Source organism: Jaculus jaculus, chromosome 6, assembly GCF_020740685.1.
Source record: "Jaculus jaculus isolate mJacJac1 chromosome 6, mJacJac1.mat.Y.cur, whole genome shotgun sequence".
NCBI classification, from domain to species: Eukaryota; Metazoa; Chordata; class Mammalia; order Rodentia; family Dipodidae; genus Jaculus; species Jaculus jaculus.
This window is the reverse complement of record NC_059107.1, coordinates 2,179,198-2,203,341: the sequence shown is the minus strand read 5'-3', so window position 1 is coordinate 2,203,341 and position 24,144 is coordinate 2,179,198. Positions and strand designations below refer to the sequence as shown.

Genomic DNA, 24,144 nt, shown 5'->3' with positions numbered 1-24,144 from the left:
TGCCTGCAAAGCTAAAGGACCTAGGTTCCCAGTATAGCCAGATGCACGAGGCGGCACATGTGTCTGGAGGTTGGCTGGAGGCCCTGGGGCACCCATTCTCTATCTGCCTCTTTCTTTTGAATGAATATATATATACAGGATTTGCTGTGTGCTAGGCCCACACTTTGACAGATATAAGGTACCAATGTCCCACAGCTGAAATGGGCTGGAAGGTATCAGGTGGCTGTTTATTTGCCCAAGGTCTTACAGAGCAGCAAGTATCCAGACCATGATCTTAACTTACCTGTTGGTGTGTGCATGTGTGGGCGTGCGTGTGCCGTGACACGTGTGTGGGGTAAGAGATCAGCCTTGGATGTCAGTCCTCTCCTGCTTTGCTTGAGGCAGGGTCTCTATTTGCTCACTGTTGCATTTGCCAGACTGGAGGACCCCTGGGCTTCCAGAAGATCCTCCTGTCTTCACTTCCCAGCTCACCATATGCACACTAGAATTACAGATGCCCACTCCCAGGTTACAGATCTGGCTTTTATTTGGATCCAAACAAAACTACTCACGTGTGTGCAGCAAGTGTGTTATTCGCCATCTCCCCAGCCCTTTTACAACTCTTACACATTATGCTGAAAGGTCTGCCCATCTAGTAGTTGGGGTTCCAGCCCTGAAAGGGTCTTTGGAAATGGTTAAACCCACAATCCTACTCAAAATAAATGTCAAAATTGCCAATGGAGAGACATCTCTATCACACCCTCCAAGGCTCACGGTCCGTTGCAGAAGAGGTTATGGAAATAATTTAAGAGCCAAAGGAAGGGGAGGAGTGCTTATAATGCAATCTTCCAGACACAAATGGTCTTGATATTCATGACTCGAACTCATAGCAATCCTGCTACCTCTGCCTCCAGAGTTTGAGGTCACCCTGAGACTACAGAGTGAATTCCAGGTCAGCCTGAGCTAGAGTGAGACCCTACCTCAGAAAAATAAATAAATAAAAAAGGGGGCTGGAGAGATGGCTTAGTGGTTAAGGTGTTTGCCTGCAAAGCCAAAGGATCCCAGTTTGATTCTCCAGCACCCATGTCTGCTAGATGTACAAGGAGGCACATGCATCTGGAGTTCATTTTCAGTGGCTGGAGACCCTAGCATGCCAATTCTTTCTCTCTCTCTCTCTCTCTGTCTCTGCTCTTTCTCTCTTTTAAATAAATAAATAGGGATGGAGTGATGGATTAGCAGTTAAGGCCCATGCCTGTGAAGCCTAATGACTCAGGTGTGAGTCTCCAGGTCCCATGTAAGCCAGGTGAATATGGTGCATGTCCAGAGTTCGTTTACAGTGGCTAGAGGCCCTAATGTGCCCATTCTCTCCCTCTCTCTCTGTGTCTCTAATAAATAAATAAAAATAAATATTAAAAAAGTAAAAATAGCTGGACATGGTGGTGCACGCCTTTAATCCCAGCACTTGGGAGGCAGAGGTAGGAGGATCACCATGAGTTCGAGGCCACCCTGAGACTACATAGTGAATTCCAGGTCAGCCTGAGCTAGAGTGAGACCCTACCTCGAAAAACCAAAAAACAAACAAAATAAATAAATAAAAAATAAAAACATATTTTAAAAAAGGAAACAGAACAAGAGGAAATAAAAGAGAAGAAAGAAATGATTAGTCGGGCATGGTGGGGTACGCCTTTAATCCCAGCACTTAGGTAGGAGGATCAGCATGAGTTCGAGGCACCCTGAGACTACATAGTGAATTCCAGGTCAGCCTGGGCTAGAGTGCGACCCTACCTTGAAAAACCCAAAAGAAAAAGAAGAAAGAAAGAAAGAAAGAAAGAAAGAAAGAAAGAAAGAAAGAAAGAAAGAGAGGGGGAGAGAGAGAGAGAGAAAGCAAGCAAGCAAGCAAGCAGGCAGGCTGATCAAAACCAAGCTATCTGTGTAAAGATGGAGCCACCCTGACCCTAAGGGCCAGAATGATGAAGCCAGACTTGCAGCAGGTCTTACGCTGATCTTGTGGTTAACTGGGGGGGGGGGGATTGGAACCCAAGTCCCAGTGCATTTGCTACATATCCTTACTGATGGGAAACGGAGCCTCTGAATCAAATAAGCATGTGCCTCATTCTTTGAGGAGCATGAGTAACTCTGAGACTTGGCGAGGGTGAGTGGAACTGGGAGTGGGAAGTACTCAGAGAGCCTGGAAGAGCAGTCCTGAACCCCTTCCTTGAATCTTTGACCTGAGGCAATCTCAGGAATGCAAAACTCTACAGTGGATTCTAGGTACTTTTTTTTTTGGTGTCATATGTATATGTACACCGGAAAGAGATCTGGGTGATAGTTAGAGACAACACTTGCCAAACATGTGACACTGGCTGAAACGACAGTAGGCAGTGCTTGCTAGGAAGTCAATAAACGCCGGGCGTGGTGGCGCACGCCTCTAATCCCGGCACTCGGGAGGCAGGACTGCCATGAGCTCGAGGCCACCCTGAGACGCCACAGTGAATTCCATGTCAGCCTGGACTAGAAAGAGAACCTACCTTGAAAAAACAAAGAACAAAAACAAACAAGAAACAACAAAAAGAAGTAAAGAAATGATGGGCTGCAGCTATAGTTCAGCTGTTGAGTGCTTCCCTGGCATGCACTAAGGCCCTGAACTCAATCCCCAGCCCTGCATGGAACCAGGTGTGGTGGTTGCCTGTGATCTCAGCACTTGGGAAGGTAGAGGCCAGAGGAAAAAATTCAAAGTCATTCTAGGAGGCTACATAGTTTGCTGCAATTCTGGCTTACATGAGACCCTGTCCCAAGAAACAAACAAAAGAAACAAAGAAGGGGCTGGAGAGATGGCTGAGACTCCATAGTGAATTCCAGGTCAGCCTGGACTAGAATGAGACCCTACCTCAAAAAACCAAAAATGACTGCTGGGTGTGGTGGCGCACACCTTTAATCCCAGCACTCGGGAGGCAGAGGTAGGAGGATTGCCATGAGTTCAAGGCCATCCTGAGAATACAGAGTGAATTCCAGGTCAGCCTAGACTAGAGTGAAACCCTACCTTGAAAAAACAAAAACAAAAAATAAAATAAAATAATAAATTATTTATTCATTTGCAAGCAGAGAGAGAGAGAGAGAGAGAGAGAGGAAAGAGAAGAAGATAGAGAGAATGGGTGTGCCAGGACCTCTAGCTACTGCAAACGAACTCCAGAGGCATGTTCCACCAGGTGCATCTGGATTACATGGGCCTTGGAGAATTGAACCTGGATCCTTTGGCTTTGCATGCAAATGCCTAAACCGCTAAACCATTTCTGCAGCCCCAAAATCTTTTTAAAAATATTTTATTTATTTATAAGCAGAGAAAGAGAAAGGGGAGAGACAGAAAGAGGCATAGAGAATGGGTGCACAGCTGCTACAAATAAACTCCAGATGCATGGACCATTTTGTGCATCTGGCTTTATGTGGGTGCCAGAGAATCAAACAGTGGTCATGGGCCTTGCAGGCAAACACCTTAACCACTGAGCAATCTTTCAAGCCCCACTTTTTGAGGTAGGGTCTCACTCTATCCCAGGTGGACCTGAAACTAATTCTGTAGTCCCAGGCTGGTCTAAACTTACAGCTATCCTCCTACTTCTGCTTCCAGAGTGCTGGGATCTAAGGTATTGCACCACAAGGCTTGGTTGGAACTTTTTTTTTTTTTTTTTTTTTTTTTGGTTCTTCGAGGTAGAGTCTCACTCTAGCCCAGGCTGGTCTGGAATTCACTATGGAGTCTCAGGGTGGCCTTGAACTCACAATGATCCTCCTACCTCTGCCTCCCAAGTGCTGGGATTAAAGGCCTGTGTCACCATACCTGGCTAGAATTAAAAAAAAAAAAAAATTATGTGAGAGTGAGTGAGAGAGAATTGACACACCAGGACCTCCAGCCACTGAAATTGAACTCCAGACACACACACCCCCTTGTGTGTATGTACAACCTTGCACACTTGCATCACTGTGCATCTGGCTTACATGGGACCTGAGGAGTTGAACATGAGTCCTTAGGCTTGGCAGGCAAGCGCCTTAATTGCCAAGCCATCTCTCCATTTATTTATCCATTTATTTATCAGCCTCCCCAGCACAGGAACTTAAGGCATGCACCACTACACCCAGCTACTCCTTCCCAGCTCTTTCCCCCTGTCCTTGCCCCTGTCCTGCCTGTTACTCTGTGGTTTCTAGAGCACACTAGAGGAGAAGAAAGGGTGAAGTGACACTGGGGAAATTCCCAGCCTAGTCACATTCGTGGCCCAGCCAGGCTCCTCCCACAGCCCTGGAGTGCTGGGTCTTCCCTTCTCCAGCAAGTTTTTTTTTTTTTTTCTTTTCCTCTGACCCCTCCATCTCCTGGACAGAGTCTCAAGTAGATTTGGGCTGCAATCCAAGTTTGCCCCTTGTCATTTTCCTGGAAGTGGGAAGAGGTCAGTTCACTCCAGCCCAGCCCCTCAGGGACGCAGACCCACACAAATGGAACATTTCCCAATCCTGGGAAGCCCTACCAGGGCTCTCAAAGCAGTTCTCTTTTGACCCCATCCCACCCTTCCATGTCTTTTAGGACCCTCCTCACCCCATCCCACATTTTGCAACCCAGAGGCCATTGTCAAAGGTCTGACATAGCCTCTTCCCCTGATCCCTCGTAGCCAGGGACTTCCCTGGACAGGGCCTCTGACCAGCTTTGGGAAATCTGGACTATTTGTGATCAAAGAAGAAGCAAGCCAATAGCTCCCCCTGCCAGCCCTTGGCCCACTCCCAGGGCCTTGAGCTCTGAGTGAAAGGTTCAGCCGCGGAAGGACCTGGGGGGCCTGGGAGAAAGAGGGCTGGAGAAAGGAGAAAAGCCCCTCTGCTCCAGCGTTAGGGAAGGCCCCTCCCCTCCTCCATTGTGGTCTCTCGGGAGTACTGCAGGATTCCACCTGACGCCCCGTCTGTGCCCGGCTCACCCAACATCCTCAGCCTCAAAAATGCACACCCACACTGAGCCCGACTGTTCGCGCACACACAGCACATTTTCACATGAAAACATAAACACTCCCCTAGCCCTACCTGCACATGATCTCGAATCTGACACGTAGCCACAAAGTTACATTCTCACAAACACAGAAAACACCCATGTTCTACTGGTGAACCTACTCTGCAGAGTGAAGGATGAGACAAAACTGGGCCTTTCTTTCTTTCTTTCTTTCTTTCTTTCTTTCTTTCTTTCTTTCTTTCTTTCTTTCTTTCTGTCTCTCTCTCTCTCTCTCTCTCTCTCTCTCTCTCTCTTTCTTTCTTTCTTTTTTTCCTGTTTGGCAAAGCTAGGACTGGCCAATTAGGCTGGGCAAGCAGAGGAAACCAGCGATGGGGAGAGAGGTCAGAGGAAAAGGAGGCCAGGAAGGCGCAGGGGCCGTAGCTCTGCACTGAGGGACACTGGACCCTAGCTGGCAGAAAAGAGGACAGGCAGCTACTGGCACAGATCTGGGAGGGCCTCGTGCCCCTGACACTGTTGTGTCATTTCCTCTCCCCTGGCACACCTACCCCGGTTCAGGTCACTCACCTGAGGGAAATGCACGGAGCTCCGAAGGTGTGCGCGGTGAGAACTGTCATGCGTTCCCGAGGCCTCTGGCTCTCTGCGTTCTGCAGGAAGGAGGGCTGGGCGGAGCTGAGTCCTCAGCAGGAGGGGAATTCCCCGAGATGGAGGAGCCAGCCGTAGGCACCCCCACAACTGAGGCTAGCTGAGGCCCCATCCCGCCCTCTGGCAGAGCACAGGTCCTTCCTCAGCTCCCACCTGTCACTCCCCAGGCTGGCTGTCTTTTGCCATGAACTCCAGGGAAGAGAGGGGCGCCCAGCTAGAGCTGTGAGTCTGCTGGCTCCTGAGCTGGAATGGGAACAGGTGCAAGGACAGGGGCCATCCAGCTTCCCCGTTGGGCTCTACTGAGGATCTGTTTCCTCCTTGGCTTCAAGTGGGGGATTCCAGCACTCATGGCCCTGAGGAAATTACCAGATGTCCAGCCCACATCCTCCTGCCTTGTTCCTGCTCCATCTTTTTCCACTTATGGCTCTCCTTGGATCCTCCACAGAGAAGGAGAAGCCCTTCCTTCCCTCTTGCATGCCAGGTGTCATTTGATGTCAAGGGAGAACAGCAGCCATATGGCTCAAGAAACAGCCCAGTCTGCATGTACCAGCTGTAGGTCTGAGCGAGTCACCTCCTCCTGGGCCTCAATTTTTTTTTTTTTTCCCTAGGTAGGGTCTCACTCTAACTCAGGCTGACCTGTAATTCACTATGTAGTCTCAGGGTGGCCTCGTACTCATGGTGATCCTCCCTCCTGTGCCTTCTGAGCACTGGGATTAAAGGCGTGCACCACCATGCCCAGCAGCCTCAATCTTTATTGTCAAATTTACTGGACTTTGAATCACCCAAGACAAAAACCTGTGGGTGTTCTTTGAGGGCTTTTCCAGAGAGGTAAACTGGGGAGGGAAGAGTCACTCGGAATATGGTAGGTGGTTAATTCCTCAGAGTGAATAAGAAGCGGGGGTGTGGGGGAAGCAGAACCTCAGTGAGCTCCAGCATTGATCTCTTTCTGCTCTCTGATCCACCCAGATGTGAGCAAGCAGCCTCACACTTACGTGGTCACACCTCTCTGCCATGATGGACTGTACCCTCAAACTGTGAGCCGCAATAGACCCTTCCTCCCTGAAGTTGCTTCTCATCACCACAATGAGAAACATAACAGACACACTCAGTGACCACCTGCTACAGAGTGGGGACAATGAGTCCTGCTCTGCTTGGTGTCTGCAGTTGTACTGAAAGTGAAATGACGCTTTGCAGACATTCTCTGCATACACATAGGTCTCTTCTGTTTCCATCTGTTCAAAGATGCCTGGGTGAGCGGATGGGAGAGCTCATTTGACAAGCTTATCTTCCTTGATGATCCCTGGTTCCAGAACTTCATCTGTAGCAACTGAGGACTCAGGCACCTTAACCACTGGGCAATGTCTCCAGCCCCCAGCTGAAGATGCAGGAGTAGACAAGTTAGGTCAGCTTTCTGTCCCATCAAAGCTCATAGACTGACTGTGGGATATGGCTCAGTTGGTAGAGTGCTTGCTTAGTATATGGGAAGTCCTAAATTCCATGTCAGCATCACAAAAACTGGGTGTGGTGGTAGATGCCTTTAATTCAGCACTGGGAGTGGGGCGGGGGGGACAGAAGAAGATTAGAAGTTCAGGGTCATCCTGAGCTACATCATGAACTCCAACAAGATTGGGCACATTCAGGATGGTATGGCCTTAGACCATAATGAGTTGAATCCCACTGAGAGCTATATACATACATATATACACACATACATACATACATACATGTATATACATAGGTTGGTTGGTTGGTTTGTTTTTGTTTTTTGGGTAGGGTCTCACTGTAGCACAGGCTGACCTGGAATTCACTTTGTATTCTCAGGGTGGCTTAGAACTCATAGCAATCCTCCTACGTCTGCCTCCTGAGTGCTGGGATTAAAGGAGTGTGCCAACACGCCTGGTTTAAATAATTTTTTTTACAAAAAGAAATAGTTATTAAATTTCTCAGTAGAACTAGGAGCATGCTAAGAGCTCGGTAGCAGCAAGTAAGTGTATAAAACGTGCACATCACCGCAGAGGGTTCAAGCGGACAACATTGCTCTGCGGTCTAGGGGTTGTGATCAAGCAATTACAATGAAGGGTGCAAGAGATGAGTTTGGGCAGCACAAATCCAGGAGATTGCAGGAGCCAGGACAAAGTGTCTAGTCAGGCTTGGAGGACTTGAGGAGTCTTACTGTAGGAAGCACCTGAGGCAGTTTAGGGTGACTGAGTCCAGGAGAGGAAAGAGCAGGGAATGTCCCGAGCCTCCCCTTGCAGTCTCCACTGTGCTAGAGAAGACCTGGCTTCTCCTGTCTTTTCTAAAGGAGTTTCCTAAATCTGTTTTTCCATACACAACCTGAGTTTCCATGAACAACCTCCCTGGTAAGGAGTCCCCCTTTCCTAGAATTAAAATTCCTGGAAGGAGTACTTGGGAGGCAGAGGTGGGGGAATCACTGTGAGTTCAAGGTCGCCTTGAGACTACATGGTGAATTCCAGGTCAGTGTGTCAGACTCTACCTGGCGGGGGAGGGGGGAGAGTCCTGGAAGAAGGATTAAACCTGATCCTGGCCTTGTGGTTGGTTAAGCTCAGCCCCCATTCAGAAACCCAGTGACCCCTGGGTGGGCTTTTAGCCCCTCCTGCCTTCTCTTGGGTAGGAGCTCTCTGTACTTTCTTCAAGTTTCTCTAAACCTTACCCTCTGGTCTGTGGATTTCAATTCTTTGAATTAATAGGGCAAGAATCCAGGGATACCCCCGAATTATTGGTGCTTTGGCAAGGAACCCCCAAATTCCCATATCAGGACTTCTAAGCTGAAAATAGCCAAACAAGAGCATAAAGAAGGGGCTCTTGGTGGCGCACGCCTTAAATCCTCAGCAGGCAGAGGTGAGAGGATCGCTGTGAGTTTGAGGCCACCCTGAGACTACAGAGTGAGTTTCGGGTCGGCCTGGGCTAGAGTGAGACTCTAACCTCGAAAAAACAAACAAAAGGCAATTGTTTACTTCAAGTGAAGCAGATGAGGAAGAGGCGCTAGAGGTAGACCTAGAGAAATGGACAGGGACAGACAGACAGTCACAAGGGGCCACAGGCAGCACTAGACCAGAGGCTGGGCAAAGGCAAGAGTGGTCTGAGCGAGATTCCGCTGAATAGGGTTGCCAGCCTGCTTCTGTGCCCCTGGGGTGGGGATGCTGGAGGGGCCTCCAGGACCATTGCATCACTGGCCAACAGGAAGTGAAGGCTAGACAGGGGGAATGACTTCCTGTTGAGTAAGTGGAGAGCTTCCCAGCTCATACTCCAGCGCTTTCTCCCACATCGTCCTCCCTTCCTCATGGCTCTGGCAACTCCTCAGGGCCTCAGTGGCCACAAGGAGAGCAGGGGATGGCGGTGCAGGTCGGCCATCTCCAGTCACATGTGGGAGCAGCTGCCATCCTGGACTGCGGATACTTTCAACATCGTGGGAAATAACACTGGACTGGTGACACCTATCTTTGATCGAGTTGAAGACAAAAGGACAGTACATTTTCCTGTGCACAGACCCTTTGTCTACAGGGAGTGAAAACATGTGTCATTCAGCCCTGGTTTTTCTGAACTGGGACATTCTTTTTTTTTCTAATATTTTTATTTATTTATTTGATAGAGAGACAAGCAGAGAGAGAGAGAGAGAGAGAGAGAGAGAGAGAGAGAGAGAGAGAGAGAGAGAGCGCGCGCATGGGCACGCCAGGGCCTCCAGCCACTGCAAACAAACTCCAGATGCATGTGCCCCCTTGTGCATATGGCTTATGTGAGTCCTGGAGAGTCGAACTTGGATCCTTTGGCTTTGCAGGCAAACGCCTTAACCACTAAGCCATCTTTCTAGCCTCTTTTTTAAAAATATTATTGACAACTTCCATAATTGTAGATAATATTCCATGGCGATTGCCTCCCTCCCCCCACTTTCCCCTTTGAAACTCCACTCTCCATCATATCCCCTCCCTCTCTCAATCAATCTCTCTTCTATTTTGAAGTCATGGTCTTTTCTTCCTACTATGAAGGTCTTGTATAGGTAGTGTCAGGCACTGTGAGGTCATGGATATCCTGGCCATTTGGTATCTGGAGGAGCACATCATAAGGAGTCCTACCCTTCCTTTGGCTCTCACATTCTTTTTTTTTTTTTTTCTAGGTAGGGTCTTGCTCTAGCCCACACTGACCTAGAACTAACTATGTAGTCTCAGGGTGGCCTCAAATTCATAGTGATCCTCCTACCTCTGCCTTCTAAGTGCTGGGATTAAAAGTGTGCACACCATGCCTGCCCTCTTTTTTTCTTTTTTCTTTCTTTTGAGATAGGGTCTCACTGTAGCCCAGGCTGACCTGGAACTCACTCTGTAGTCTCAGGCTGGCCTTGAACTCACAGTGATCCTCCTACCTCCTACCACTGCCTCTGGGATTAAAGACATGTGCTACCACCTCTTGGCTTGGGACATTCTTTACACAGGAGTCCATAATAATGGTAGATCTCTGAGTTCATGGAGCCTGCCTACGTAATCTTAAGTGACAGGAGACCACAGAGAGACAAGGTGGTTCATAGAGCTGGACCAACAGTGGAGGTGGCAGAAAGAATGTAAGAGCCAAAGGAAGGGTAGGACTCCTTATGACGTGCTCCTCCAGACACAAAATGGCCTAGATATCCATGACCTCACAGTGCCTGACACTACCTACACAAGACCATCATAATAGGAGGAAAAGATCACGACATCAAAATAAAAGAGAGACTGATTGAGGGGGGAAGGGATGTGATGGAGAGTAGAGTTGTGAAGGAGAAAGTGAGAGGACGGAGGAGATTATCATGAGTTATTGTCTATAATTATGGAAGTTGTCAATAATAAAAAATAAATACCTAAAAAAAAAGAGCTAGGCCAGTTAAGGAACCCTGGCTGGCATACCCTGGGAGAGATTTTCTCTGGCTTCTCCCTACTAAAAAGCTATTACATTAGTCAGCTTCTTCCACTTTCTCTTCTACTTCTTCCCTCTTTCCAGACTGAAATTCTTTTCCCTGTCCAGACTGTGGGGTGGGCACAAGGGAATAAGATGTCCTTGGACTGGGTACTGGGTGGCTTTGAGAGCTGGAAGTGGGCTGGGGAGATGACTCAGTTGGCAAAGTTCTTCCCTTGCAAGCCTGAGGGTCTGAGTTAGCTCCTCAGTACACATGTGAGACGCCAGGCTTGGTGGTGCACACCTATAATCCAGCGCTAAGCAGGTGTGAACAGAGGGGTCCCTGGGACTCACTAGCAAGCTCCTCTAGCCTAATCAGTGAGCCCAGGCCAACCAATTGGAGAACTTGTCTCAGAAACTGGTGACAACATATGTGAGGATAATCCCTGAGGTCGTCTTTGGCCCACACATACATACACCCCAGCCCCCAACACGTGCCCACTCACACCCATGGACACACTCATAAGCATGCCACACATGTACACACATGCAAAGAGAGGGAGTTGGATGGTAATAGACACTTGTAACCTCAGCTCTTGGGAAGCAGAGGGGTCACCACAAGTTTGAGGCCAACCTGGACTACATAGTGAGTGCCAGGTCCTCTAGGACTACATAGCAAGGCCCTGTCTCAAAAAGCAAAAAAAAAAAAAGGCTGAGTTGAGCCCTCTGCTGTGCGGCCTTCCCCCCTCTTATGTCCTGAGCTTCTGCTTTCATAATGTGGAGGAAGCAGACTAGATGACCACTGAAGGCCATTCTGACACCTCAAGAAGTCTGAAAGGAACATCCTGGATGCCTCCAAAACATCACAGGCCATTGCTGAGGCTCTTGGTTTCCCACCAGAAATAGATGGTAAGACCCTATTGCTGAAGACTCCACATACTTGAGTTGCAGGGTCGCTGAGAAATCCTGTGGAGCTGAGCTGAAAACCTCTACCATGTAGACCAGCTGACAGAAAGCTGGGAAAAGCCATGCTGCATGCAGCTCCATAGGAGAGACAGAAGTCATCAGTGGAGATACACAACAGTGGATACTGCAAGCCTCATGTTTGGCCAGCCAGGCCAAATGACCCAATGGGTACAATAGTGGTATGTCTGTTATGGGGAAACCACCAAACACTCACTAATTGGATTGCAGACCCACTCCACAGGAGGGAACACACGCCTGGTACTGAAAACCTATGACAGGGAGGTCATGAGCCCTAAGGGTGTGACACCTGTTGGTGTCTGGCTAAATGCATATATTATGCTCACCAACTGCCCAGTAAGCACTTCTGTTAACATTCATACATACATACACACATATAATTTTTTTCAAGGTAGGGTCTCACTCTAGCCCAGGCTGACCTGGAATTCACTATGTAGTCTCAGGCTGGCCTTGAACTCACGGCGATCCTCCTGCCTCTGCCTACCGAGTGCTGGCATCGAAGGTGTGCACCACCACACCAGCTCCCGTGAGTGTGCTTGCACGCGCTGTTTCATGTGTCTCCAGAAGCACACTGGGAGGCTCTCACTTCTGCTTTACTGATGGGGAAACTGTGGTTTCCAGTGGGCCCCACCAACTGCTAATAAGTAGCACAGTTAAGAGTTCAAATTCAAGTTCAGTCGGCCCTATATCGTGTGTTCTATATCCATGGTTCAACCAAATGTGCATGGAAAATTCAAGTGCACGGGCTGGAGAGATGGCTTAGCAGTTGAGGCACTTGCCTGTGCAGCCTACGGACCCAGGCTCAGTTCCCTAGTACCCACATAAGCCAGATGCACAAGGTAGCACATGTGTCCAGAGTTCGTTTATGGTGGCTAGAGGCCCTGCCACACCCATTGTCTCTCTTTCCCTGCCTCTCTCTCTAGTAAATCAATAAAAATAACATAAAACAAAAAAGAAAATTCAAATGCAGTCAGCCCTTTGATTCTATATTTTGTATCCATGGATTCAACCAAATGTGGATGGAAAATATTCAGGAAGATAATTTTTGCATCTAGGGGCTGGAGATATGCCTCAGTGGTTAAGGCGCTTGCCTGCCAGGGCCAATGACCCAGTTTGATTCTTAGGACCCACGTAAGCCAAATGCACAAGGTGGCACGTGTCTGGAGTTTGATTTCAATGGCTGGAGGCCCTGGTTCATCCATTCTCTCTCTCTCTCTCTCTCTGCTTGTAAATAAATAAAAAGCGTTATTTAAAAAAATTGCATCTGGGGCTGGAGGGATGGCTTAGCAGTTAAGGCATTTGCCTGCAAAGTCAAAGAACCCAGGTTTGGTTCCCCAGGACCCACATTAGTCAGATAGTCAGATGCACAAGGGGTGCACGCATATGGAATTCATTTGCAGGGGCTGCAGGCCCTGACATACCCATTCTTTCACTCTCCCTCCCTCTTTCTCTGTCAAATAAATAAGTTTTTTTTTTTTTTTTTTTTTAAATTTGCATCTGGCCAGGCATGGTGGCACACCTCTTTAATCCCAGCACTCAGGAGGCAGAGGTAGGAGGATTGCTGTGAGTGAATTCCAGGTCAGCCTGGGCTAGAGTGAAATCCTACTTTAAAAACCAAAACTGAACAAAACAAAAAGACAGGTGGCATTGAGTAAATACACGGTGTTATAGTTAGAATATGAGGGCTGGAGAGATGGCTTAGCAGTTAAGCGCTTGCCTGTGAAGCCTAAGGACCCCGGTTCGAGGCTCGGTTCGAGGCTCGGTTCCCCAGGTCCCACAGATGCACAAGGGGACGCACGCGTCTGGAGTTCGTTTGCAGAGGCTGGAAGCCCTGGCGTGCCCATTCTCTCTCTCCCTCTATCTGTCTTTCTCTCTGTGTCTGTCGCTCTCAAATAAATAAATAAATAAATAAATTAAAAAAAAAAGAATATGAAATTCCTCTACAGGCTCAGGGGTTGGGTGCCTGCTACCCAGCTGGTGACACTATTTTTGTTTGTTTCCTTTCTTATTTTTTTTTAAAGACAGATAGAGGGAGAGAGAGAGAATGGGCGCGCCAGGGCCTCCAGCCTCTGCAAATGAACTCCAGACGCGTGCGCCCCCTTGTGCATCTGGCTAACGTGGGACCTGGGGAACCGAGCCTCGAACCGGGGTCTAACGAACCGGGGTCCTTAGACTTCGCAGGCAAGCGCTTAACTGCTAAGCCATCTCTCCAGCCCTCCTTTCTTTTTTTAATGGTTTTTTGGGATAGGATCTCTCTCTAATGCAGACTGACCTAGAATTCACTATATAGTTTCAGGCTGACCTTGAACTCACAGTGATCCTCCTACCTCTGCCTCCCCAGAGCTGGAATTAAAGGTGGGGACTGCCATACCCTGGCTAAAAAAAGACCTTTATTTCTTTTTATCATATTTTGGGTAGGGTCTTGCTCTAGCTCAGGCTGGCCTTGAACTCACAGTGGTCCTTCTACCTCTGCCTCCTGAGGGCTGGGATTAAATGTTGTTATTTTTCTTTCAAGACAAAGTCTCACTCTAGCCCAGGCTGATTTGGAACTTACTCTGTAGCCCCAGGCTGTCGTCAAACTCACTTCGATCCTCCTACCTCAACCTCCCTGAGTGCTAGGGTTAAAGGTGTGTGCCTCCACACCCAGCTTGGGAGGTCCTGGAAACTTTAGAAGGTGGAGATTAATTGGAGGAGGTAGGTCACTGGGGTCAGGCCGTGAAGAGAATACCTGCTCCCTGATCGCTTCCATACTGTTCCCTTCCATGGCCACTGGGTGAACATGCTCCAAGCAACAGGCTGCCCTGTCTCAGCACAGCTCGAATCAACAGAGCCAAGGGCTTCGAACTAAAATCTCTGAAAACAAGTGAGAAAATGGGTGAGTCTTGAGCCACCGGAACTTCTTTTATAGGAGGAATTTGGGGAAGGGCAGATATGCTAGCTTGAGGAAGCCTAGAATGACATAACAGCTCAGTGGGTGACCGCTCAGAAGACCAGAGCGCTGAGGGAATGGGGACGGCGCAGGCCAGGCTCCTGAGGTTTCAGCTGGGAATAAAGATGGCTGGGAATTGGACTAGAAGCCATTCATGCTGTATTCTGACAAAGACCTTGCCAATATTTTGTCCATGCCCTCACCCTTTGAGTGATGCTAAGTTTAAATTAACTAATTCATCTGGTGGAGGAAATCTTAAGGCAATTCAGCATTTGGGCTTTGGTATTGTTAGTTGATTTTAGTAATAATCAGAGCAGAAGACTTGGAAAACTTGTGGTTTTTGTCAGAAAAAGCCTATGCACATTTGGAATTAATTTAAGCATTGTTTCTGAAGAAATCAACATCATTTTAATAAAAGCCAATAGCCTCTCTCTCTCTCTAAAATAAAAAATATTAAGGACTGCAGAGGTGGCTTAGCAGTTAAGACACTTGCCTGCAAAGCCTAAGGACCTATGTTCGACTTTTCAGATCCCACATAAGCCAGACGCACAAAGGTGACACACACACGCACACACACACACACACAGAGAGAGAGAGAGAGATAGCAAAAAACAGGGATGCCAGGGCCTCCAGCTGCTGCAAATGAACTCCAGGTATCATCTTGTGCATCTGGCTTACGTGGGTCCTGAGGAATGGAACCTGTGTCCCTTGGCTTTGCAGGTAAGTGCCTTAACTGCTAAGCCATCTCTCCAGCCTTCATCTTTCTTTTTGAACTAGAAGAGGTGCCTTCTTAGAACCTGTGCCTGTGAGAACAAAGAATCTTAGGATCTGGAGAGAAGAGAGTTACATCCCTCTTTTTCCAGGTCACAGAGATTATGTACGATGAAGTAAAAGGAAACATTAAAACTCAGTTCCTGGCCTGGAGAGATGGTTTAGCGGTTAAAGCATTTGCCTGCAAAGCCAAAGGACCCCAGTTTGATTCCCCAGGACCCATGTGAGCCAGATGCACAGGGGGCGCACGTCTGGAATTTGTTAGCTGTGGCTGAGGCCCTGGTGCGATCCCTACCCCTATGCCTCTTTCTCACTCTTAAATTAAAAAATTATGTATATACACTCAGCTCTTGCAAGGAAATGAGGTATTGTAATTCCCAGCAACATTTGAAAACTGGGATTCAGGGATGTGTTTTGCAAAATTGTATTTCCCAGGGAAATAGACACAAGAGGTTATGTTGCAAGATTTTTTTTTTTTTCCTCCAGAGAAAGAGGATCCAAGAACATATGTTGCAAGGCTGTGCTGTCAAGGGAAGTGATTTCTTAGTCCATCATCTCTGGAAGAAAGCCTGAATATTATCTTCACCCATCTTCTCATTGTGAAGAAGGGGAAACTGAGGCCCAGGGAGGGGAATCCTGGGGTCTAGGGCGGGGCAGGGAGCTGTGGAGAGGCTAGCCTTGGCCCCTCCCTCCTGCTGCTCTCTGCTGTGCCTCGCTTTACTGCCTTCCCTCCAGCTCCTTGGGCCAGCTTCCACCCCTCCCCTTCCAACTCCAAGGTCAAAGGATGGGGTTAATTTGTATTCCTGTGCCCACACCTGCCAGACAGCAGGGGCTGCAGTCAGCAAGCAGCTGGGGTGGCAGCGGGTGGGGGTGGGGTGGGAAACGGGAGAGGAAGGAGTTGGCCGGTGATGTGGCCTAACCTCGGAAAAGAAGCCCGGTCACCGTGGATTTCCCCGGTGAGTTCTCACGTGTGCAAACGCCCGACCCTGGGATGGGAAAGCAATTAGAGAAGGGATGCTGGGAAAGATGGTCATGGAGCCTAGATATCAGCAGGGGTTTCTAGCAGTGTGTCAGGCTCCTCACAGGCCCCGTCCCATTTTGTCCCCAGAGCATCTTTGGGTGGGGAGGGCTGAGGGCTGTTGTTGCTGAGTGAAGGTGGTCGTGAGTTGGAGAAGTCTTGCAGGTTCATTTCCAGGGCGGCGGGTGGATGGGGGGTTATCTTGGGAGCAGCCAAAAGGCACAGGACAGGTGACCACCTGAACTCGCCTTGGGTAAATCTCAGTACTGTGTTTTCTCGAGACTGGCAGTTAACGTCTTCACCACCAGCTTCCAGAACATTCCTGGAAAGGTGGATGCGATGTGACCTGAGCCATGCTTCTGAGAATCTCTCATGCCTCACTAAATTTCTCCCACCTTGGGCTGGGGAGATGGCCCAAGCCTGACCGCCTCAGTGCAAGGCCCCAGACCACATGGAAAAGTTGGGAGCTGCGGTGGGCTTCTGTAACAAACGCACACACGCGCGCACACGTGCACACACATGCACACACCATATACACACATCAAAAACAAGTAGCCGGACGTGGTGGTGCACACCTTTAATCCCAGCACTTGAGAGGCAGAGAGGTAGGAGGATCCCCATGAGCTCCAGGCTACTCTTGCACTACAGAGACCCTGCCTTGAAAAACAAACAAATTCTGCCAAGAGTGGTGGTGAATGACTTCAATCCCAGCAACTAAGGAAGCTGAAGTAAGAAAATTGCTTTGAGTTCAAAGCCAGTCTGGGCTACAGTGAGGTCCAGGTCAGCCTGTGCTAGAATGAGACTGCCTCAAAAGAAATTTCCCACCTTGAGCCACACAGCCCTCTGGGAAGGGGACCTATGCTAGAACTCTATTTCTTTTCCAAGGTTTGGTCCCATATCCTGCTTGGCTCTCCAGGGTCTGGTCTGGATGTACAGGGGTCATGTCTGGGCTGGGAGGGACTCCCTAGGGCCTGTTCAGCTCACACAGGATCCAGCAGCTCCTTGCCTTGTGTCATACACCAAGTCCGGATGCCAAGGAAAGCGTGTGTTTTCCACAGCATGAAGAGCAACTTTGGAAACCTGTGTGAGGTGTTGTTTTATTTTTAATTCTTTAAAATTTATTTGTGTGTGTGTGTGTGTGTGTGTGAGAGAGAGAGAGAGAGAGAGAGAGAGAGAATAGGCATACAGGGATAGAATGTGTGCGCCAGGGCCTCCAGCCACTGCAAACGAACTCCAGATGCATGCGCCATCTTGTGCATCTGGCTTATGTGGATCCTGAGGAATCAAACCTGGGCTCTTTGGCTTTGCAGGCAGGTGCCTTAACCACTAAGCCATCTCTCTAGCTCCTAAGTGACTTCTTTACTGCTAGTGGTTGACTGGGATTTGAACCCGTGATGGAGCCCAAAGACTGAGGTTCTCTAAGAACTTCCCACTTGCCTTCCTCCCACTGTGAAGTGAAAGCTTCCTTTGGGGAATCCTTCAATGGGCTGGAGGACAGATCACACCTGAGCTCTGAAATTCAGGTTGGGTAACTTAACCCCGCTGCCCCCCTTAGCTGTTTGGCTCCCATCCACGAGACAGACTCAGCACAGAGTGGAGCTGGAATGTGGAGACCCAGGTTCTAGCCCCAGGCCCCGCCCTCACCACCACGGTGGTCACTTTTCTGCTGTCTGGGACTCTGTTAACCCATTTGTCCAGCAGGAATGTTGACTGGGGTCATCCCCACCACCCGGGAGCCTCAGCTTCATGGGAACACGAGTGCATCCACCCTGTACTACTGCGAAGACAGGCCCGTAACGGCTACGGCGGGACCCAGCGGCCTCGACTCTGACCTCAGCCTAGCTGGGGCCCGAACGTCAGGTGCTTGGAAACAGCCAACAGGCCCCACAGCCTCGCTGTCCGCTCTCCACGCGAGTGTGATGACGCCTGGGTCAAAGGACCACTCCCTCAACCCGCCACTCCCCTTGCTCAGTGTGGCTCCAAAGACCACGGTGGGCTTCTCCCAGCTGATGGGCTGAAAAGTTTTTTTGCTTTTTTCCCTCCCAAGGCAGGGTCTCACTCTAGCCCAGGCTGACCTGGAAAATTCACTATGTAGTCTCAGGGTGGCCTCAAAGTCATGGCAATCCTCCCACTTCTGCCTCCCGAGTGCTGGGATTAAAGGCGTGCGCCACCACGCCCGGCTTTGGAAAGGGTTTTCTTGAAGGGACAATGAATGGTCCATGGAGAGCAACCAGGAGGGGAGAGGTGAACCTGCTCTTGAAGTTCACTTCTGAGAGCAAAGATGAGGAGCTCCCGCCATGTGGGGAGCTGGAGGGGTTAAGGGAGCCCATGCGGAGAGTAAGGGCTGGGGCCCTCCCAGTTGGCCCAGGCCCAGCCGAGGGAAAAGCTCACCCACAGCTGGAAGTTCCCAAGTGGTCAGAGAGGCCGCCTTCTTCTTGCATATTTATAACCTTAGGGTGGTGGGCTGTCTTCCGGCTCAGGTGAACCAGAGGTACAGTTGGTTGGTTGACCAACCACAATATTTGAATCCTGTAAGATCTCCCTCCCAGGAGGGGTCTAGGTTGTTTGTGGAAAAACTGGTCTAGAAAAGTAGGCAAGAGACAAGAAGTCAGATCACCTTTGATTTCTAGCAAGTGCAAACTTTTGTGCCTTTTTCACCTTCAGGGGTCCAGCCACCCTAATTGTACCCCCTCTCAGGAGAATGTACAGGGTTGTGTAGAAAGAAACAAAACAAAGCAGACCCAGGCAGGACAGCAGAGTTCCAGGTACACCTGTCACTGAGAGGAAAGCAAGAATTTCTTTCCTTTTCTGGGGAGGGGGGGTTCGAGGTAGGGGGTCACTTAGCTCAGGCTGACCTGGATTTCATTACATAATCTCAGGGTGGCCTTGAACTCTCAGTGATCCTCCTACCTCTGCCTCCTGAGTGCTGGGATTACAGGCCACGCCCGGTCGGGAGGTAAGAATTTCTGAGGCCCCTTCTACACCTAGACCTTCACGACCATCTGCATCTTCCCGCAGATCCAAGTACAAAGCAGAAGGTACAAGGGACTTGATAAACCTCCTCGCTTATCAGTGACCTTCTGAAGTGGAAACTCCCCAGATGAGATCTGACAATGGCATCATGCCCTAGCAGGGAGTCACAGAGGAAGGACAGGATAGGCTATCCTCAAGAGATGTCCAGGCAGTGACAAGGGATCTGCGTGGCAGAACAGGCTGGCCTGTCCCTGGCCTGATGCACGCTTCCATGCTCCTTTGACTTCTTGGGGAGCAGGAAGAGCTTAAGACAGAATTCACTCCTGGGAAGGAGCAGAGGGAAAGCCCAGGATATTGACTGAAAATGCCTTTATGTCTCTGGTTTTTGCTGATAAAGAATGAGTGGGCCGGGCATGGTGGCACACACCTTTAATCCCAGCACTCGGGAGGCAGAGGTAGGAGGATCGCTATGAGATTGAGGCCGCCTTGAGATGACAGAGTAAATTCCAGGTCAGCCTGAGCTAGAGTGAAACCCTATCTTGAAAAAAAAAATGAGTGGGATTCAAGAGCACAACTGCAGACTCAAGGTCAGTGTTTAGAAAGGAAGGCAAGATTTTGTGACCTCCCTCATTGTAGATACTAAAACAAAGGCTTGGGAAGGGACTGGCCCAAGTCAGAAAGCAAGGACAGGGCAAGTGCAAATGAAACCCAGGCTCCTGGGCTCCTTATCAAGTGTTCTAGCCGACTAAACAGCAGTGGTGGGGAAAATTCCCCGTTTACCCCAGTGCGTCTACCCCCGTCTCACCCAGCTGGCCACCATTACACACACACACAATCGCTCACTTTACAGACAGAGGATCGGTACATTTTGGGGAGTTGACAAAGCTCAAATGGGGCAGGGGTCATGGTGAGGGACAGAAGCCAGGGAGGCCCGAGGAGGAGGAGGAAGGGTGTGGCAGAAGGGGATCAGAGGTGGACGAGATCTATGGCTGCGGTTCTCCAGCCGCTCAGCCATGGGGAGGAGGGATCAGCTCGGTCCTGAATGGCAGGAGGGCGGAGGAGCCATCCGTAAGGCTCTGCTGATGATGGCAGCTCAACCTCACGGCTCTCCCACCCCCTTCCTTAGTTGCTGGAGCTGTAGTAATGGCTTGGTCACATGACTGGGCAGAGGGGCCACCAAGGTTGGTGGCCCTAGTCCTCGCCACCGCAGAGAGCCAGCAAGGCCTTCTGGAAGTCTCCAGAGGTGTCACCCTGGTGGGAGGCAGAGGGAAAACAGAGTGAGTGAAAACAGTCCTGGTCTCAAGGCTACCTTCCTCCCGCTCCTAGTGGCCCTCAGCCTGACACGGACGCCAGCCTCTCTGGTCACTGAGGTAGCTGCCACACTCAGGCCTCAGAGATCTCCCTTATACACACCCTGTGACACTCAGGAAGGCATGACAGTTGTGAGGCCATCACTGCCTTCCTTCCTTCTGGGAGCAGCTTGGTCCCCTTCTAAACAACCCCCTTGAGTTCCTCCTGTCCAGCAGGCTCCAAGTTAGGTGACTCTCATCTGAACAAGTGCCACTGAGCACTAGACAAGGCCACCACTGGAGCAGCTGGTGAGGGTCACTGCATTCATGACACACTGTAAGGGGTCTGCCATATTATAATATTTATTTATAATATGGAGTTTGGATTGGGGGGGGTTGAGACATGGTCTTGCTGTGTAGCCCATGGTGGCCTTGAACTTACAGCAATCCTCTTACCTAAGGTCTCAAGTGCTAGAATTATACTTGCCAGAACACTTGGTTTGTACATTTTTTAAATTAATTATTTGTTTATTTGAGAGAGGGAGAGAAAAAGGGAGAGAAGAGAACTGGTGTGCCAGGTACTCTAGCCACTGCAAATGAACTCTAGACACATGCGCCACCTTGTGCATTTGGCTTATGTGGGTCCTGGGGAATTGAACCTGGGTCCTTAGGCTTTGCAAGCAAGGGTCTTAACTGCTAAGTTATCTCTCTTGTCCCCTTCCCACATTTTTTTTTCCTTTGGAGCTAGGGTCTCATGTGGCTCAGATGGCCTTAAGTTCTCGATGTAGCTGAGGATGACTTTGAACTTCTGATCTTCCTGCCTCCACTTCCTGAGTGGGGTAACAGGACAGGCGGGTACCACCACACCTGGTTGACACAGTGCCAGGACTGGGCATGCTAAGCCACCACTCTGCCAACTGAGCGTTATCTTCAGCCTAGCCTGTAGATTTTGATGTATAGGGTTTCTTTAAATCAAATAATATATTCCCTTTATAAGCAATTCAGACCAAAGGAATAATTATGCAATAAACATTTTCTTCCTGTCTTTCACCCCAACTTCCCCAAAACAAGAGGCAGCCACTGTTGCTACCACCTTCTTCAGGACTGTCAACAGCCTGCGCATATGAAGCAGGTCTACGCTCTGCTTCAGGGCTTGCCTTTGTCTATGACTTTTTTTGGCACTGCTGGGGAGGAGAGCTCTCCGGCCTTCATATGCCAGCTGCTGAGGGCAATGTTCATGCACGTTAGGCAGACACTGTGAACCACAACCTCAGCCCTCAGGGGCTAAACTTATTTTTTAATTTAATTTAATTTTTTAAAAAAGATTTATTTTTATTTATTTATTAGAGATGGGGGGGGGGATGAGCACACCAGGGCCTGAAGCCACTGCAAACGAACTCCAGATTCATGTGCCACCTTGTGCATCTGGTTTACGTGGGTCCTGGGGAATTGAACCTGGATCCTTTGGCTTTGCAGGCAAGTGCTTAGCAATCTCTCCAGCCCCTGTATTGTATCTTTATCTCAAATGCTAAAGATCGGAAGTACTTTCTATCTAGAATTTAAAATTTTTAAAGAATATCTACATACATATAGTGAGAAGAGAATGAGATCAAGTATAAGCCCAGAGTTCATTTGTATTTCAGACCATACATATACATACATACATACATACATATATATATATACACACACACACACACACATATGACCTGGATACTATGTATGGTAACAAATTTGTGCATGAAACAGCTTCATGTTCAGAAGTTCTGGATATTGGAGCAGTTCAGATTTCTCATTGTCAAATTAGGGAGGCTCAACCTATGCTATAATTTATTTATATAGTTCTGTACTATTACCTATGCTGGTATAATTATTCCCACCAAGTCTTTCGGAATGTTAGTGGTTCTATCTATATAATAATTTCTACCAGTAAAGTTAATAAGGCAAAAGTATAAACATTAAAAAAAAAAAAGGTTTGCTGGTGTAGCACACACCTTTAATCCCAGAAATTGGGAGGCAGAGGCAGGAGGATCACCATGAGTTTGAGGCCAGTTTGAGACTACATAGTGAATTCCAGGTCAGGCTGGGCTAGAGTGAGACCCTACCTTGGAAAAAAAAAGAAAAAAAATTTTTTTAAGGTTTTTTTTTTTGTTGTTGTTTGTTTTTTGTTTTAGCAGCGCACACCTTTAATCCCAGCACTCGGGAGGCAGAGGTAGGAGGATCACTGTGAGTTCAAGGCCACCCTGAGACTACATAGTGAATTCCAGGTCAGACTGAGCTAGAGTGAGGCCCTACCTCGAACCATGCCCTCCCAGCATTAGAAAGAAATAAAAATTCAAAACTGCAAAATTACCCTTTATAAGTATGCTACCATTAACATTTCCACCACATCTTTCTGACACGGCCTGTGAGAGGCCCACTGTCCTGTCAACCAAGGACAAACTGCTTTGGGATCTTGGCCAGCCTCATGGGCCTGAATCCCCGCTCTATAAATCAAAGAAGCTGTCCGGGCGTGGTGGCGCAGCCTTTAATCCCAGGACTCGGGAGGCAGAGGTAGGAGGATCACTGTGAGTTCAAAGCCACCCTGAGACTACAGAGTGAATTTCAGGTCAGCCTGAGGCAGAGTGAGACCGTACCTGGAAAAACTAAAAAGAAATAAATCAAAGCAGCCAGGCCCACGTGGTCATGCATTGCAGGGGTCCCCCTCCATGACACACCTGGAAATGCGGAATCTTTGCAGAGAGAGACAGCCACGAGGCTGTCCGCTAGCGGTGCAAAAATAGCCAAAGACACATGAGACATCTTGGTGGAACGACGAGCTGCAGGAATGCTCGTTTGTACGGCTCAATAAATTCACTCAAAAATTATTGCCTTTAATACCAGCACTCGGGAGGCACAGGTAGGAGGATCGCCATGAGTTCGAGGCCACCCTGAGACTACATAGCGAATTCCAGGTCAGCCTGGACTACAGTAAGACCCTACCTTGGAAAAAACAAAAAACCAAAAACAAAACAAAACAAAAAATAACTTTCTGAACTGTCCCATACATGTGACCCCAGCTACTGGCAGGCTGAGGCAAGATGATGGCAAGTTCAAGGCCTGGGTGGGCTATAGCGTGAACACATGGCAAGCCTCGGCAACTTAATGAGCCACTGTCTCAAATTAAAAAGAAAAAAGAAAGAAAGAAAGAAAGAAAGAACTGGGCTGGAGAGATGGCTTAGCGGTTAAGCGCTTGCCTGTGAAACCTAAGGACCCTGGTTCGAGACTCGGTTCCCCAGGTCCCACGTTAGCCAGATGCACAAGGTGGTGCACGCATCTGGAGTTCGTTTGCAGTGGCTGGAGGCCCTGGTGCGCCCATTCTCTCTCTCTCTCTCTCTGCCTCCTTCTCTCTGTCTCTCTCAAATAAATAAATTTAAAATAAAGAACTTTAAAGCTTGAGGGCGTATCTCAGTGGTAGAGCTCATCTACCGTGTGCAAGGCCCTAGGTTCAATGCCCAGCGCCACGAAAAATAAGCAAGTAAACAAATATTGAATCGTGTTCTTAAAGCAGGCTAATTTTATGACATATAAATTATACTTTAATATTCTACTTTTGTAGCCTGGAGAGATGGCTTAGTGGTTAAGGTACTTGACTGCCAAGCCTGAGGAGCCAGGTTTGAATCCCTAGCACCTATGTGACCTAAGTGCACAAGGGGGCGCACGC

The 24,144-nt window shown here is 48.8% G+C and overlaps 2 protein-coding genes across 3 annotated transcripts in view; both read right to left on the bottom strand.

Moving 5' to 3' along the window:
* The window catches only part of Tnip1 (TNFAIP3 interacting protein 1), a 55,204-nt gene extending 49,669 nt beyond the window's left edge, over positions 1-5,535 (bottom strand). The window contains exon 1 of the mRNA XM_045152535.1: positions 5,519-5,535. The gene's annotated coding sequence lies outside the window, so the exon portion shown is untranslated. The remainder of the gene's footprint in view (positions 1-5,518) is intronic.
* Positions 5,536-19,991: 14,456 nt separating this feature from the next.
* Anxa6 (annexin A6) overlaps positions 19,992-24,144 on the bottom strand; it is a 62,422-nt gene continuing 58,269 nt past the window's right edge. For both annotated transcript variants that reach the window (XM_004666594.3, XM_045152399.1), the window contains one exon: positions 19,992-20,403. In XM_004666594.3, coding sequence (XP_004666651.1) covers positions 20,344-20,403 — 60 coding nt within the window. In that variant the 3' untranslated portion in view covers positions 19,992-20,343. The remainder of the gene's footprint in view (positions 20,404-24,144) is intronic.